Source organism: Bufo gargarizans, chromosome 7 (assembly GCF_014858855.1).
Source record: "Bufo gargarizans isolate SCDJY-AF-19 chromosome 7, ASM1485885v1, whole genome shotgun sequence".
Taxonomy (NCBI): domain Eukaryota; kingdom Metazoa; phylum Chordata; class Amphibia; order Anura; family Bufonidae; genus Bufo; species Bufo gargarizans.
In genome coordinates, this window is record NC_058086.1 from 183,253,874 (window position 1) to 183,270,649 (window position 16,776).

Genomic DNA, 16,776 nt, shown 5'->3' on the forward strand with positions numbered 1-16,776 from the left:
AAGATTATATGTATTTTTTTGCAGACCCATTGTAACAAAGTCTACTCTAGTCTGCAAAACGGACAAAAATAGGACGCGTTCTGTCTTATTTGTGGGATTGCCGAATGGACATACAGTGTGCTGTGTGCATTTTTTGCGGCCCCTATTGAAATGAATGGGTCTGCATCCAATCTTCGAAAAAAATGCGGATCGGAGGCGGACCAAAAATACAGTCATGTGAATAGGCAAGGTCTACGCAGCGACTTTGGGTGCGTAACTGAAGCTTCCGAAGAGAAACACTGAGTGACACGATTCGTACACTTTCACGCATCTGCAACTTTGGTGCAATGTGACTGCCACATCATTTCTATAGAAGACGTGCAACTATTACCAATATTTTACCAATAAAAAACATTTTGCGGAGAAAAAAGACATGCAGAAAACTTGCAACAAACCAGCATTAATGATTGTGATGCACATCTGAGAATTATGCAACCAAAGTTGTTGTGTAGACCTATCCTAAGTGAGCATTATGGGGGTCATTTATTAAGACCGGCAATTTATACACCAGTCTTAATCCCTATGCGATGGCAGCGAATGCATCAAAGTTATGTAGAGGCACAGGACTCGCTTGGTTCCGCCAGCCACGCAACATGGTTTAAACTATGCCAGCTCCCTTGCCATAAACTGCCGTGAAATAGGTAAATGAGATGGGCCGGACCAGTCCTCTTCCCCGCCCAGGACACGCCTCCTTTACCCGCCACCTCGGAAGAGTGGCGTGAGTGGAGAAAGGGCACCGATTTTGACGCAAAACCCTTTTGCGACAAAATCTGCGCCTAAAATACGCCAAAAAGTGCTGTATATTTCTTCAGAAATGACCCCCTATATTTTTACAAAGCAAGCCAAATGTAGAATGTGTGGCAGTAAAGAGGTCGAACTCCCTACTGGCAGGATCTACTGGCCGCTATGTATTTGGATCACGTAAATCAAATAAAACCCTAAATCTTACAACGCAATGTCAGTTGGCCTATATAGTAGCATGCATAGTTACCAACAGTCCTGAATTTGCAGGGACTGTCCCTAAATTTCAGTTCTGGCAAATTTGGGACCAAAGTGGTTGGGGGTTGTGGTGGTCCTGCCCATAAATGGGTGTTCTTGGATGGCTTTGGGCATTCCCAGGGCAGGGTTTCATGCCCCAAATTTAGCAATGACAATAAGTATGAGTATGCAACACACTCATTTAGAAGGTGGTACTGGTTTCGTGCATAAGCTTTTTTTTACTGGAAAAATGGGGTAAGATGTAACTTTCTGGAATCATACTTTCTTTGCACCTTATAATACACAGGGACAAACCAGTTGACGCATCTTTATTATACCGTACGTACTCGAGTAACTCTAGAGATCTCACTTTCCACCGTTCCCAATGAAAGCGCTGATCACACCGCAAACCTTAGACATACTGTACAACACATGCCATGTCTCTCCAGCTCATGCCGCATGCAACAGGGTCACTTATCAAGTATAAAACATTATAACTTGTTTGAAAAATGTGGAAAAAATGTCAATGTCCAGATGCAAGGTCACATTCAAAGGGAGCTCAGAGACAGTAAGCATGGTGCATGATAAAAAGAGAATGCAGAAGAACATGACAAGGAAATCCGCAGTTTTATAAAAAACTGATTTTGGTGAGCAGCTGTAACAAGGCGACGTTTCCACCTCCTATTCTTACCGTAGGTGGCCCAGTTGGGTCAATTTCTGGCGGCTTTGAAAAAATTGAGAGTATTGTTAAGTTAAAGTGGAGATGATCTGTTCTAGAAGGTTACCCACCTAGTTGTACAGATTAATCAAGGTTTCCCTGATACATTACTATCACGGTGGTGTACATTGGGAAAGCTTCCAATGTGCAAATTAAATGTGTCCATTAGGTTAAAGGGATTCTCCAGGCTTTTTAAAACTCCATGTTTTCTTCTAACCCGTGGAAGAAAGATAGTTTAGTTAGTACTTACCTCCTCCACCGATGCCTCAGTCTCGGCTGCACTCACACAGGCTGTGGGCTCTTCCTCTCTGGGTCCCAACCATATGTCTTTCTTCCTCTTCCTGTTCATCTTCATTTACTATTATGAAGCTGAAACAGGAAGAGAAGGGAAGGAAACCAGTGGTAATTCGGGCAGAAGAGCCCAGAGCCTCTGTGAGTGCATCAGCGGAGCGAGGGATGGGTAAGTATTACCTAAAATGTCCTTCTTCCATGGGTTGGAAAATAGCATGGATTTTCTTAAAAAGCTTGGAGAACACCTTTAAATTTACCCAAAACAGGTCAAAAGAATAAGTTTTTAGCCTCTTCTGGCCAGTATACAGTAAAAAAATAGGATTGCTACACTAAGCTATTCCATACAATGGTCTCCAATAAAAATTGTATATGTTATATATAATTTTTTTTCACAATGAGCCCATGGATGACCATCAGAGGCATCTGTTTAAAGGGCATCTGTCAGCAGATTTGTACCTATGACACTGGCTGACCTGTTACATGGGCACTTGGCAGCTGAAGGCATCTGTGTTGGTCCCATGTTCATATGTGTCCGCATTGCTGAGACAAATTATGTTTTAATATATGCAAATGAGCCTTTAAGAGCAACAGGGGCGTTGCCATTACACCTAGAGGCTCTGCTCTCTCTGCAACTGCCGCGCTCTCTGCACTTTGATTAACAGGACCAGGCAGTGTAAACGTGGCCCTGTCAATTTTTCTCAGCAATGCGGGCACATATGAACATGGGACCAACACAGATGCCTTAAGCTGCCAAGTGCACATGTAACAGGTCAGCCAGTTTCATAGGGACAAAACTGCTGACAGATGCCCTTTAATCTAATATATAAAGCTGAGTGTATGTGTATGTATGTATGTCCGCTAAAGGAATCCGCACCGTAGCATTTACAATCACGAAATTTGGCACACAGGTACATCAGGTGTCCGGGAAGGTTTTAGACCGGGTCTGAGCTCTCTAGGATAGGACGTACCGTTCCTGAGATATTCTCAAAAAATGCATTAGCCAAAAGAAGCTTGGTCACATGACCCTTATCAGCCAATAGAAGCTCACAGGCCCTGATTCTCCACATACACAGTTTTACTCCAGGTTTCCATAACAATCCCTGCCATTTATCTTCACTGCCTGTAGAAGAGCTTTAAAGGAAATCTGTCACCAGGATAATCGCTATTGAAGTAAAGCCATGGCCTAATAGCACTTAGTACCGTATTTCCAGATGTGCCTTTGTTCCAGCAATAGATGTTTTTATCCTCTGAAAATCCAGTTTATTTGGTATGCAAATGAGCCAGTAAAGTGCCCAGAGGGGCGTCACTCTTGCAGGAAGGAACCCAGACATGCCACCTGCCACAATGTGTCCATCCTCAAAATTCTTAAAACCCCGCCCCCAGGTCCCACTAAGCCCCACCCATGAGCCAGTTAGGTCACGCCCCCTCCCACTCCTGAGACGGCAGGGATTGAAAAAATTAAGGTAAAAATCAACTTCTGTCAGCTGCAGAGGTGGGACGGAGGGTTACTTTCTCCCTGCAGCTTACACTCAGACAGCACAGTGCTGCTGTCTTAGAGTGAGCTGTTCAAAAGGACACGCCCCCGATCCAGTAAAGGAAACTGGCCCTGTGGAGGTCACTGTCAAGGGGGTGGTATGCTGTGAAAGTCACTGTTAAAGGGGAAGGCTGCTGTAAAGGTCAAAGTTAAGGGGGTGGGCTGCTGTGGAGGTCCAATTTTAAGGGATGGGGCACTGTGGGGGGGGGGGGGGTCAGTGTTAAGAGGTGGGGGGTTGTAGAGGTCATTGTTTTGGGGGGCGGGGTGCTCTAGATGTCACTGTTATAGTGGATAGTGTTGATATCTTTTAACGACACACACAAACATTAAATGAAATAGAGTAAATATACCCGAGCGAAGCCGGCTCCTTCAGCTAGTATATATATATATATATATATATTTTAAATGCAGCCAATAAAAACTGGATGAGACAGAGCCGTATGTGTAGACATGCACAATGCTATGCATGGGTGCGTCTGCTTCCTCTGCACCCCTATAGCTGCACCAGGACTCCATAATAAAATTCAGTATCACACACCGATGGGGACTATGGGAGGGAGGAGAACAGTCGCACAAGGGGCCGTATTTTTCCTCCGGTGACATCTAGATATAAAACTATCCCTTTCTGTCATATTAATCCTCACAGGTATACAGATACAAATATGGGTCGTGTGTGATTTTTCACAAATAGCTTGAAAATGTGTATAAAACGACTTCATCTTTGGCGGCATATGTATAATGAGTCTACAATACCGAGATGCTTCTTCTCAAACGATATGTCAAATCTAATGGATGATCCTAATTTGAATCTATGTCTTTACACGTACACAAATCAGATAGAAGTCATCCGCACAATGCGGCTATTAAAAGGAAAGACCGCAGAAGGACGCTGTGTATGGCGCCAAAGGAAGAGGTCATGAACCCAGCGAGAAAGAAGGGTCCCATTATACATGTCCTGTACTACTGCACTGCTGGGGGGCGGGCTGGGAAGCACAATAATAATAGGACTACTGATACAAAATCAACACTGGAGCCCCACGTAAAACCAACAGCTTCCCGGATGAACACAGAGATAAGTAACGGGTTTCACCAAACGTCACCGCCAGCGGCATTTACTATAAGAGATGAACATGTTTTCTTATATCACATACAGGCACCATATAGATGCTCCAGGTCTGTAAGGTAAAGCTAAGGCATGCTATACCGTGCGGTGTTAGATGTGCAGAATGTGCGGTGTACCGTGCGGTGTTAGATGTGCAGAATGTGCGGTGTACCGTGCGGTGTTAGATGTGCAGAATGTGCGGTGTACCGTGCGGTGTTAGATGTGCAGAATGTGCGGTGTACCGTGAATATAGAATATAGTTGTGCTCAGAGCCAAATGTGAAAATTAGAACTTATACTCTAAACCAATACAAAGTAGAGGAAGCCATGCTGGATCAAGAAGAAGCCAATACCAGGACGGGTGCACTATAGATTAAATTAAAGGCTATCAACACCTTTGAGGGTCATTTTAGTCCTTTTGGGCTAAAAAATATTTTTTTTTCAATTGGTCTACATTAAAGGGCATCTGTCAGCAGTTTTGTACCTATGACACTGGCTGACCTGTTACATGTGCGCTTGGCAGCTGAAGGCATCTGTGTTGGTCCCATGTTCATATGTGCCTGCAGTGCTGAGAAAAGTGATATTTTAATATATGCAAATGAGCCTCTAGGAGCAACAGGGGCGTTGCCGTTACACCTACAGGTTCTGCTCTCTCTGCCACTCCCGCACCCTCTGCACTTTGATTGACAGGGCCAGACCTGATGATGTTTTCACTGCCTTGATTACAATTCACAGTTAAAGGGAAACCTATCATCACAGATGAGGCCCCTACACCGCCGCCATAGCACTGTACTTAATGGTAATAGGTCTGTAAAGATGTCACTCTCTAAAAATTTTACTTGCACCCATGAAGCTGAGGTCACTACACCTCATTTCACTGCGCAAGCGGCAGACACAGCTGGAGCTGGCTTGCAAGCCATGACGGCATAACTACTTCTGAGAGTGGGGACGCCCACTAGTCACAGGTAGGGCACGCGCCACTTTATAAACGCAGTTTTCTAACACTTCTCTAAGTTTGAAGGGGTTTTCTGAGGCTTTTTAACTGATGACCTATCCTCTGGATTGATCATCAGTATCTGATCAGTGGGGGACAGCTTGCCAAGCACAGCGCCATACATTATCAGCCCCATTCATTTGCGCCAAGAGGGCAACGGCACTTACAGGAGCATCAGTGCCTTCTCAAATACCTGATCAGAGGAAACCCCACCGTTCTGATACTGATGACCTTACTTACTACTACTGATATACCATGACCTGGATGAAGTGGAATTTTACAGCGATATCTTTACAGATCTATTACCGCCATCCCGTACAACACTATGGCGGTGGTTTAGGGACTGCATATGTGATGACAAGTTCCCTTTAAATAGCCACTTTGCCATTTTTTTTGTACCGATGTTTAGTCACATAAAGTTCTCTCCTCCATTCATGCCTAAAGCTACAAACACTATTCAGATGGCTTCCTGATGATAGACGGCAGTACATTGTAGAAGCCCTGACGACATTAACACAATTGTCCAGTGGCCAAAATGAATCATTTAGGCCCCTTTGCACACGGGCGAGAATTCCGTGCGGGTGCAATGCGTGAGGTGAACGCATTGCACCCGCACTGAATCCGGACCCATTCACTTCAATGGGGCTGTGCACATGAGCGGTGATTTTCACACATCACTTGTGCATTGCGTGAAAATCGCAGCATGTTCACGCAACGCAGGCCCCATAGAAATGAATGGGTCTGCGTTAAAATCGCAAGCATCCTCAAGCAAGTGCGGATGCGGTGCGATTTTCACGCATGGTTGCTAGGAGACGATGTAAGTAAATTGATAAAAGTCAATTTACTGTATTATTTTCCCTTATAACATGGTTATTAGGGAAAATAATAGCTTTCTGAATACAGAATGCATAGTAAAATATGACACCACGTGGTGAGCGCGATTACGTCAAAGGACCTTTTGCAGGTCCTGAAAGAAGAAGAAGATGCTGGCTGCGCGAACAAGGGGATGAGGTGAGTTAATTTTTTTTCATTTATTAACCCCTAAAGCCACATTTTTAGTAAGCATTCTGAATGAAAGAATGCTATTAGTTTCCTTTATAACCATGCTATAAGGGAAAATAATAAAATCTAAAGAACACCTAACCCAAACCCGATCTTCAGTGAAGAAGTCGCACCGCATCTGCACTTGCTTGCATTTATTTCTATGGGGCCTGCGTTGCGTGAAAAACACAGAATATCGAACCTGCTGCGATTTTTACGCAGTGCACGAATGATGCGTGAAAATCACCGCTCATGTGCACAGCCCCATTGAAGTGAATGGGTCCGAATTTAGTGCGGGTGCAATGCGTTCACCTCACGCATTGCACCCGCGCGGAATTCTCGCCCGTGTGAAAGGGGCCTATATCTCTTGATTGTCAACCAGAAGCTTGAAGGTTCTAGGGCCTCGATCATGGCCCACCAGAGTACCAGAGAATCCTCTGGGGGGTCCAGGCTCTAATACCATAGCAAGCCCCAAAGGTCCAGGAAAAATAAATAAACATTTGGCTGTCTTTGGAGCCACTACTAGACTTTAGTGATGATACAGGGGTTGGGCATCACAAATAATCTCATCTGGTGGTCACAGAGAACCTCAGTCTGACACTGGCCCCAGGGCAAGCTCTGGAACAAGGTCCTCCATCAATCATATCATGTGTCATTCATAGCACTGGTAACTTCATGAGTCATTGAGGTTTTCACAGTGCCCCTCATGCACTATATGCAACAGCTATTCCCTTAGTGCTAATCCCCTTCAGAGAACAAGGTCCAAGTGTGTCTGCTACCTCTCCAGCCCTATAGCTGTGCCCCTGTTATTGACCATTAATTGGTCCCCTCTTTGGTCCAACCGAGACCATCTGCCATGCTGGATTTTTTGGGTCCGCTGATTGCATGATAAAAATATAAACGGGTATTTCATTGTCCACCCTAACAGCGCCTGACGGCCCTTCATTCTGTGCGGTTGTATATGTCTATAGGGCAAAAAGTACGGACGCACAACTTATGTCTGGTTTACACTCAGCAAAGTTTTTGCAAAGTTGCTCAATGTAGATTTAAATGAAAAGTGATGTTTCTGCCTCTAATTTGTGGTTTTATGGACCAGGAGATTTGGATCAGGCCTTATGCACACGACGTGTCTGTTTTGCGGTCCGCAAACCGCGCATCGGCAAAATACAGATTGCAGCCCATGTGTCGTCCGCATTTTTTCTTGCGGACCCGTTGACTTATCTTTTTGTGGAACAGATATATACGGATGCGGTAAGCACGCGGCTGATCCAGGTGCTTTTACACATTCGTATGTCTGTTGCGCAAAATGTTAAAACATGTCCTATATCTGGAAGCAAAATGCGGACACATTAAAGTCACACAAAAAATGCAGATGGTATTAGTATTTAGCGAATTTGCAATTTGCGGACCGCAACATATATGCGGTCGTGTGCATGGGGCCTTAGTGGATCAGAGCGGGAGGCGTGTTAGTGAGCCGGGAAGGTTAGGACACGCGGTGCTTTGTGCAGTCAGTTAATAGTTCACACATGTTACATACTTGCCTGCAGAAATTTCTAGGGATGAAATAAACACAGTTGGTTAGATTATATTCCGGACCGAGTGCAGTATTTCAGTAATAATATGCAAATGGTTAATAAAGGGGGGCTCATTAACCGGAGAATGATGTCGCATTCTTCTCCAGCTTTATAGCTTGTGTGTCATGCATTCTGGGGGGGGGGATCCATCACCTGCATTGGGCCAGTTCTCTGACACAAAAGTCGTACGTTTTTTGACAATCCATATTTGTGCAAGAAAAAAAAGGAAATTGCCCCCTTTAAAAAAAACTGGTGGAGCGGGGCAGAAGTGGGTGCGGCCACCACAATCTAACAAATGTACTGTCACTTATCCCAAAAATTGCGTAATTTACAGCACAAATCTACTCCAGCTAAGATCTGGCAAAAATTTGATTTTCTGGCAAAAGATACACCAAATGTATTAAGAGGCGCGTACCTCTAAACAAATTTGGCACATCTTACTCCAGATTAGGTTAAGGGTTCATGCACATGGCCGTCCCCGTTTTCCGCCATTTTGCGGAATGGAACGTCCTGCCCTCTATAGAACTGTCCTATCCCTGTCTGTAAAACGAACAAGAATAGGACATGTTCTATATTTTTGCAGGTGCCGCGGAACAGACACATGGCGTGCTGTCTGTAAACTTTTGCGGCCCCAGTGAAGTGAACGGGTCTGCATCCGATCCGAAAAAAATGCGGATCAGATGAGAACAAAAATCATGGTCGTCTCCTTCTATGTATCTAAAAATCAGTGGCATACCACAAAATATAACCAAATTCTTTGAAAATAGAAAGAAAAAATCATATTTACTGCATGATAATGTTTACACTCCAGGAAACTGTGTACAGATGTAGCAGGGTTAACACACAAACTCCTAACTCTAATTTCTTAACTCATCGCGTTAGCCATTGAAAAGCAATTAAAGGTGTTTGCTTAACACATTTAGTTTAGATAACAAGTCTCATAAAGCATGTGTGTTCACTCTACTACATCTGTATAAAGCTATTCCATAAACCGTTCTCTTAGATATCAATAGACAAAGGCTGCATGTGCAGCTTCCTCCTCCTCATCCCTTCTCCTCTGTCCATGGACTTTTGTGTGTGAGGCTGGAGACAGAGATAGGAGCTATTGGAGTGAAGTGAAAGAGGAGTAAAACAGTCTGAGAAGCCCAGGAGGAATCATAGTTCTTCAATAAGACATATTACAAAGTTTCTTATAGTCACTTGTACTATTCAACTATAGAACGCTGTTTTATAATTGGAGGTACGGCCTCAAGCACACGATTGTAGTTTGTATCTGTGTCCGATCCATATTTTTTGCAGATTGCACAGGGACCCGCTCAATTCTATGGGTCTGCAAATAAAACAGACAACGCATGGATGTCCGCGTGCCCATTCCGTAAACTATAAAACATGTTTTATTCTTGTCCGTATTGCAGACAAGAATAGTAATTTCTAGTAACGGGAGTGAGAAAAATGTGGATTGCTCAGAGAAAGTATCCGTATTTTGCAGATCCGTGGATTGTGGACCAGCTGTGTACATGCACACAAACAGAGGCATAATGGACACTTCTGTGCATGTACACAACTGGTCCACAAACCACGGATCTGCTAAATCTCATTGATTTTAATGGTACTACTGGGGAGAATAGTGCAGTGTCTGAAGCCATTTTGCCCGCAAAGTCAATGAAACCTGACAGCATAGAGGCCCATTGATCAATTTAAAAAATAAAAATAATAATAAATGGGAACAATGGAAAGGTTTCTGTACATTTCATCATTATGCAGATAAATATCCCATTGTGAATGGAAGCTGAGGGTGTGAATAGAGTCTTATCATACAGAACATACATTTCCCAACAATTTAACACCTACAGCCACGCACAAGACCAAGCGCACTCTTTTTGTGATCACCCATCATCCTTCTAGCTGCTAGCAATGAACATATAGATGGACAAACAAGATCAAGGGCAAATCAGCGAAGCAAGAGTCTTGAGGTAAATGCAGAAAGAATCCAGAAGAATAAGAAAATTGCTGCTTCACAAAAACGGGATGGACTAAACCCCATTAATCAGAGCAAGGTTGGTTACCCAAAGACTATGAAACTATGGATGCGCCATCTCAAGAAGCAAGATATTGAAAATGATTACTTTGTGACCCAGGACTGAAATAAATATATATACACATTATAACATACAGGCTTTAAGCAGGACCTGTCACCTCTCCTGACATGGCTGTTTTAGTAACTACTTGCATTCTCCATAAAATAACAATCCTGGAGCAACTCTTCTAAGAACAATGCTGTTCCTCTGTTATTCATCCTGGAAATCAGGATTAAATCGACAGCTGGGCATTACCATCGGGGATAGGTCCCTACAGAGTCACTGTCAGCGGTGATTGGACAGAGCCACAGTGTGGAGGGAAACACTCTCAAAAGGGAACACCCAGTTATCAATTAATTCATACATTTGTAGGGGGAATAACAGAGGAATGTACAGTTCTAAGAAAAGATGCTGCAGATTTTTTATTTCATGGAGAATGCAAGTGGTTACTAAAACATACATGTCAAGATTGGTGACCGGCCCTCTTTAATTTGAGTAGTTAGCCACAGGGTAAAAGGTACTACTACTTATATTTACTAGCTACGGATACAAGCTATAGTTCATGGAAATGATCACCTCCAGACAACGAGGTCCTCCAGGCCTGTTTGATAAAGGGCTTTTCTGAGACTTTTATACTGATTGGTGGCGGTCCGACACCCGGGACGCCCACCAATCAGCTGTTTGAGATAGCACCGGCACTTACAGGAGCGCCACGGCCTTCTCCCTGCTCATGGTGTATAGCGGCTGTGCTTGGTATCGCAGCTCAGTCCTATTCACTTCAATGGGGCTGAGCTGTGCCTAGGCCATGTGACTGATGAACACGACGTCAAATGGTCTAGACCAGGGATGCCCAACTTGCGGCCCTCCAGCTGTTGCAAAACTACAACTCCCAATGTGCCCAGGTAGCTGTAGGCTAATTTTTTCAACAGCTGGAAGGCCACAGGTTGGGCACCCCTGGTCTAGACTAAGCAGCCAGAAGGCTGCAACGCTACTCCAAGAGCCGGTGCCTTCTCAAACAGCTGATCGGCGGGGGTCATATCCATGTTATATATATATACTGTATATAGTAGACAAACAAAAAAGTCTTATTTCTTCTTTTTTCAAAAAGGCAGCCATAACGCTTGCCTGACAGTTGTCTGAGGACGCACGTCCCATTGCATACTGGGCCACAAGACAGGGGCATGACATAAAGCTACACAAGTTACTTACATTAACTTCGGTTATAGCAATATCTACGACGCTACCGACAACAATTAAGGCATCAAACGTGTTCCAAGCGTCAGTGAAATAGTGCTGTTAGTACAGGCGAGGACAGGGCGAGACAAAAGAGAGATAAGTGGAGAGAAGAGTTACGACCGTCTGAAGGCTTTCTCTGAAATCAACCATCAGAAACTGTGGAGCATCGATGAATGTCTTAAACCATGATGGCCCCCATTACACCAACACAGGAGGATCAGGCATCATGGTTTAACGCATCCATAAACACAAAGGTCCAGCTCTATACACCAGAGGTACATTTGCTTTATTTATGCCGAGACCCCCTAATGTCCTGGTCCAAAACTCGCTTTGAGACTCAGATCCAAATAAATGCCTCATCTGAAGACCCTAAAAACAAATCTGGAGACTCTTTGTTTCTGTCCACTGGCCATGTTGAAGACCGCCATATTGTCCTGAAAATTGAACAATAGACCTGAAAAGGAAAGTCTAAGCTTGGGAAGTAAGGACAGCAGGAAAAGTAAAAAATCCTTCACCCTCAGCAGGAAAAAGTGTTAGAGATGCCGGTGACTTGTCCATGCGGTGACACAATAGTAGAAGACACAGGGTGTGGGGAAGTACTTACATCAGCTTCACTGAGGACCACGTCTACTATGCTGCCGAAAACGATGAGTGAATCAAAGGTGTTCCAGGCATCACTAAAATAACCCTGCGCACAGCGGCCAGAGGGGCAAATGGAGGTGGTTAACATTAACACTTCACAAAGCACGACAAACCAGATTGCGAGACGGGGCACACAAGCACAGCGGGACAGATGGCTTCCATATTGTCTAGGAAGTGGACTGAGTTCACTGCCAACCCAAAAACATTAGAATTAGAGGAGGATCCTCCAGCCGAAGCAAGGTTAAAGCAGCCCTCCAGAGTCCTCCTTACCAAGGCGGACTCTCCGCGGTTTAGGTGCAGTAATTACCTGAGGTTCATTCTCTTCTCACTGGCGGTTTATTAATCTGTACTGGTTTGCATTATACACGGCAGCCAATCAGGAAGTGGCAGAGCTGCAGGGGGAGGAGCGGGCAGCTACCTGAACCAATTAAGAAGCAGGAGGTGTGTCTCAGACTACGTCAGACTCTGCCCTAAAGGTAATGATTTGCATATCATTTCCTGCACAGGAATGCTTCAGTCCTGTGCAGGAAATGATATGCAAATCATTACCTTTAGGGCAGAGTCTGACGTAGTCTGAGACACACCTCCTGCTTCTTGGTTCAGGCTGCTGCCCGCTCCTCCCTCTGCAGCTCTGCCTCTTATTTAATACGTGAAAAATAGGAACCTTGATGATGTCAAAAAAGTGTTCATAGTAAAAAAAAAACACTGTTACCAGTATAGGACGTTCTACTCTAGAATGGGTGGCCCCTATAAACCACAGGTTCAGGAAAAAACAAAATATTTCACTGGGGAGTTAAAAGGGCATCTGTCAGCAGTTTTGTACCTATGACACTGGCTGACCTGTTACATGTGCGCTCGGCAGCTGAAGACATCTGTGTTGGCCCCATGTTCATATGTGCCCGCATTGCTGAGAAAAATGAAGTTTTAATGTATGCAAATTAGCCTCTAGGAGCAACAGGGGCGTTGCCATTACACTTAGAGGCTCTGCTCTCTCTGCCACTGCCACGCCCTCTGCACTTTGATTGACGGGGCCAGGCATAATGATGTTTTCCCTGCCTGGCCTTGTCAATTAAAGTGCAGAGGGTGCAGCAGCTGCAGAGACAGCAGAGTCTCTAGGAGTAATGGCAACGCCCCCATTGCTCCTAGAGGCTCATTAGCATATATTAAAACATCATTTTTCTCAGCAATGAGGGCCCATATGAACATGGGACCAACACAGATGCCTTCAGCTGCACATGTAACAGGTCAGCCAGTTTCATAAGTACAAAACTGCTGACAGATGCCCTTTAACACCTAGCGTGCAGAGACTGAGTCCCGATAGATACAGAATATATACCAGTGTATAACAATATACTTTTTAGTAGTAGGAGTTAATGGGGTTCTCTATTTGGATAACCCCTTTTGTGTGTTTCCACCGTACGGAGAATAATGACAGGGCTTGTCCGATTTGCCAAAGAAAAAGGATGAACGCGTTTTATCTTCTGGCGCACGCTCAGCCACTTCCCAGCAATACTCATGAAATGAACACGACAACATGGATTCTGCAGGCAGCATTGACATTTCCATTGACAAGGGGTAATATGGACAAGTCACAGCAAATTCAGCTCGTCATGCAATTCTGGGCAGAGGTTTACACGGCAGTCGCTTGTCACTTACGAGCCAACGTTTTTTTTTGGGCACACAAATCTGACAGATGATATAAATACAAGGTCAAATGGTGAGTCTCATACAGCGAGGTTATTCTTAAAGGGGTTTGACTACGAACAATTCTAACCCTTGTAACCACAAGATAGGCGATAAGTGTCTGATCAGTGTGGGGTCCAACCACTGGGATCTCAAATGGGGGAACATGGCACCCTGTTCTCATGATCCAGCATTCGGACCTCCCACTAATCAGGACAGTTATCCCTTCTCATGTGGATAGGGAATAAGGGGTCAGCTACACGGCGACATGTTCATGCAATGTTTGTCAATGGTATCACAATGCAAATCCAGACATCTCGGATTTTGTGGCGCACGTCGCAAGTCTCGCACGACTGTTCCTCCATTGACTTTAAAGGCTAACTGTCTTATTTTTTTTATTTGCTAGTTTATTAGATCTAGGCATGTGTACCTGAGTTAGTCTGTCAATGATTGCCAAAGATCTGTAATTACCTTATAATAACAGCTTTCATTAATGTCTCCTGTCCCTTTTCACTTCTCGCTTAAAAGACAGTTGCTATGGCTTGTCTGTCTAGGGCTAGGAAGACAGAGGGGTGGTCCTTCACACTGCATGACTGCATTAGGCTTCAGAGTGAGGAGGCGTGTCTCTCAGTAATACAATCTGATTGGCTGGCAGGAAGCTGCTGGCTACAGCAAGTTTGTATGTGACCTGAGGGAATGCAGTTTTGGCCTCAGAGAACTGGCAGAGGAGCCATCTTGAGAAGATCCTCATAATGTAGGATTCAAAACAGCCGTAGCTAAGGGGAAAACTCAAGGAAAACAGTGGTAAGTGAAGAAACTAAAGATTGCTTTATGCATTATGCTGCTACAGCAGTAACATATACTAAAAGTAGACTTTTTTTAATTAAAATATGACAGTTATCCTTTAATAGAAGTAGCACACGACGTGCAACTCACCTGTGACTTGACTGTATTTTCAAAGCAAAAGCACAGTTCTAAAATAGTCACTCGACAGCAAGTTGCACGTATTTTTGTGTCACACAACACACATCGCTGTGTAGCTGAACCCTAAATGTCATAGGAAAACCCCTTTAAGGGCTACATTGAATAAAAAGGATTTCCTAACTCTTTTGTCTCCAAATGTACTACTAAGAGTTCCCAGCCATGAACTGTGTATTAGATTGCTGTAAATCCCATTGATCTGGGGCATCATCATTTATATTAATGATCAATTATAAAAACAGAACTTTACAAAGTTGCTTGAAAGTGGACCCCCGCTACGTGTTCTGCAGGAGGAGATGGAACACTTACTATTAAAGGGAATGTCACCCTTGGGCAATGTTGTGGTTTTAATGTGATGTATACACAGCAGGTCTAAGGTCATCATATATCTTTATAGTGCACAGTAAAGGGCGTCTCATTAATACAATACCCCAATGACTGGCTGGTACCCTAAAAACCTCGACACATACCCTCTGTAACACACCAGCTCTGCAGACTGCTCTGACTGTGGAACATTTATGGGAGCTGATGAACATCTCACCCACCTAGGAGAAAACCGGCTCACCCAAGGCTCTACTACATATACCAGCTGGTTTTCTCCTAGATGGGTGAGCTGTTCATCAGCACCCAAACATATTCAACATGGTAGTTTATACTATGTTCTGACTAGAGATAAGCGGATTTCTTACAATTCAGTTCTGGTCCTTTTCGGCCAAATTGCCAAACCACTTCGGTCAGCATAAATTCAACCCTAATCAAATGTGCACTGATTGTCTGGAAAAGTCTTTTCCTCTCTCTCTCTCTCTCTGATTGTCTCTCTATTTTCTGCCTCTTTCTATCTCTCTCTATAATTCTATTTCTGTCAGTCTCTTTTTTCTGTCTCCCTCTCTCTTTCTCCCTTCCTCTCTGTCTCTCTGTTTCTATCTCTGTCTCTCCGTTTTCTCTCTCTATTTTCTCTCTCACTCTATTTTCTGTCTTTCTCTGTCTCTCTCTCTTTCTCTGTCAGTCCCTCTTTTCTATCTCCCTCTCTTTCTCTTCCTCTGTGTCTCTCTTTTTGTCTCTATGTTTCTTTCTCTCTGTTTCTATCTCTGTCTCTCTCTGTTTTCTCTCTCTCTCTCTCTGTTTCTATCTGTGTCTCTCTCTGTTTTATCTCTGTCTCTCTGTTTTATCTCTGTCTCTCTGTTTTATCTCTGTCTCTCTGTTTCTATCTGTCTCTCTCTGTTTTCTCTCTCTCTCTCTCTGTTTCTATCTCTGTCTCTCTCTGTTTTCTCTCTCTCTCTCTGTTTCTATCTGTGTCTCTCTCTGTTTTATCTCTGTCTCTCTGTTTCTATCTGTCTCTCTCTCTGTTTCTATCTGTGTCTCTCTCTGTTTTATCTCTGTCTCTCTGTTTCTATCTGTCTCTCTCTGTTTCTATCTCTGTCTCTCTCTGTTTTCTCTCTCTCTCTCTGTTTTATCTCTGTCTCTCTGTTTCTATCTGTCTCTCTCTCTGTTTCTATCTGTGTCTCTCTCTGTTTCTATCTGTGTCTCTCTCTGTTTCTATCTGTGTCTCTCTCTGTTTCTATCTGTGTCTCTCTCTGTTTTATCTCTGTCTCTCTGTTTTATCTCTGTCTCTCTGTTTTCTCTCTCTCTCTCTCTCTCTGTTTCTATCTGTCTCTCTCTGTTTTCTCTCTCTCTCTGTTTCTATCTGTGTCTCTCTCTGTTTTATCTCTGTCTCTCTGTTTCTATCTGTCTCTCTCTCTCTCTTTCTCTCTTACACACACAAAAAATTGGACTCAATAAAATTTGAATTTTTTGAAAAGTTTGAGTCAAATTTTCGAATTTCATAATTGATTCTCCAATCTCTAGTTTTGACTTAGGCCGTTGTCGGCAGGGCGGTCTGACAGTCT

At 43.8% G+C, this 16,776-nt stretch overlaps 1 protein-coding gene across 5 annotated transcripts in view; it reads right to left on the reverse strand.

Moving 5' to 3' along the window:
• The window catches only part of CACNA1D (calcium voltage-gated channel subunit alpha1 D), a 312,213-nt gene that overhangs the window by 50,714 nt on the left and 244,723 nt on the right, over positions 1-16,776 (reverse strand). For 4 of the 5 annotated variants that reach the window (XM_044301155.1, XM_044301153.1, XM_044301154.1 and 1 more), the window contains 2 exons: positions 12,189-12,272; positions 8,238-8,249 (listed from right to left, as the gene is read on the reverse strand). In XM_044301155.1, coding sequence (XP_044157090.1) covers positions 8,238-8,249; positions 12,189-12,272 — 96 coding nt within the window. The remainder of the gene's footprint in view (positions 1-8,237; positions 8,250-12,188; positions 12,273-16,776) is intronic. The other variant, XM_044301156.1, reaches the window with a different exon arrangement.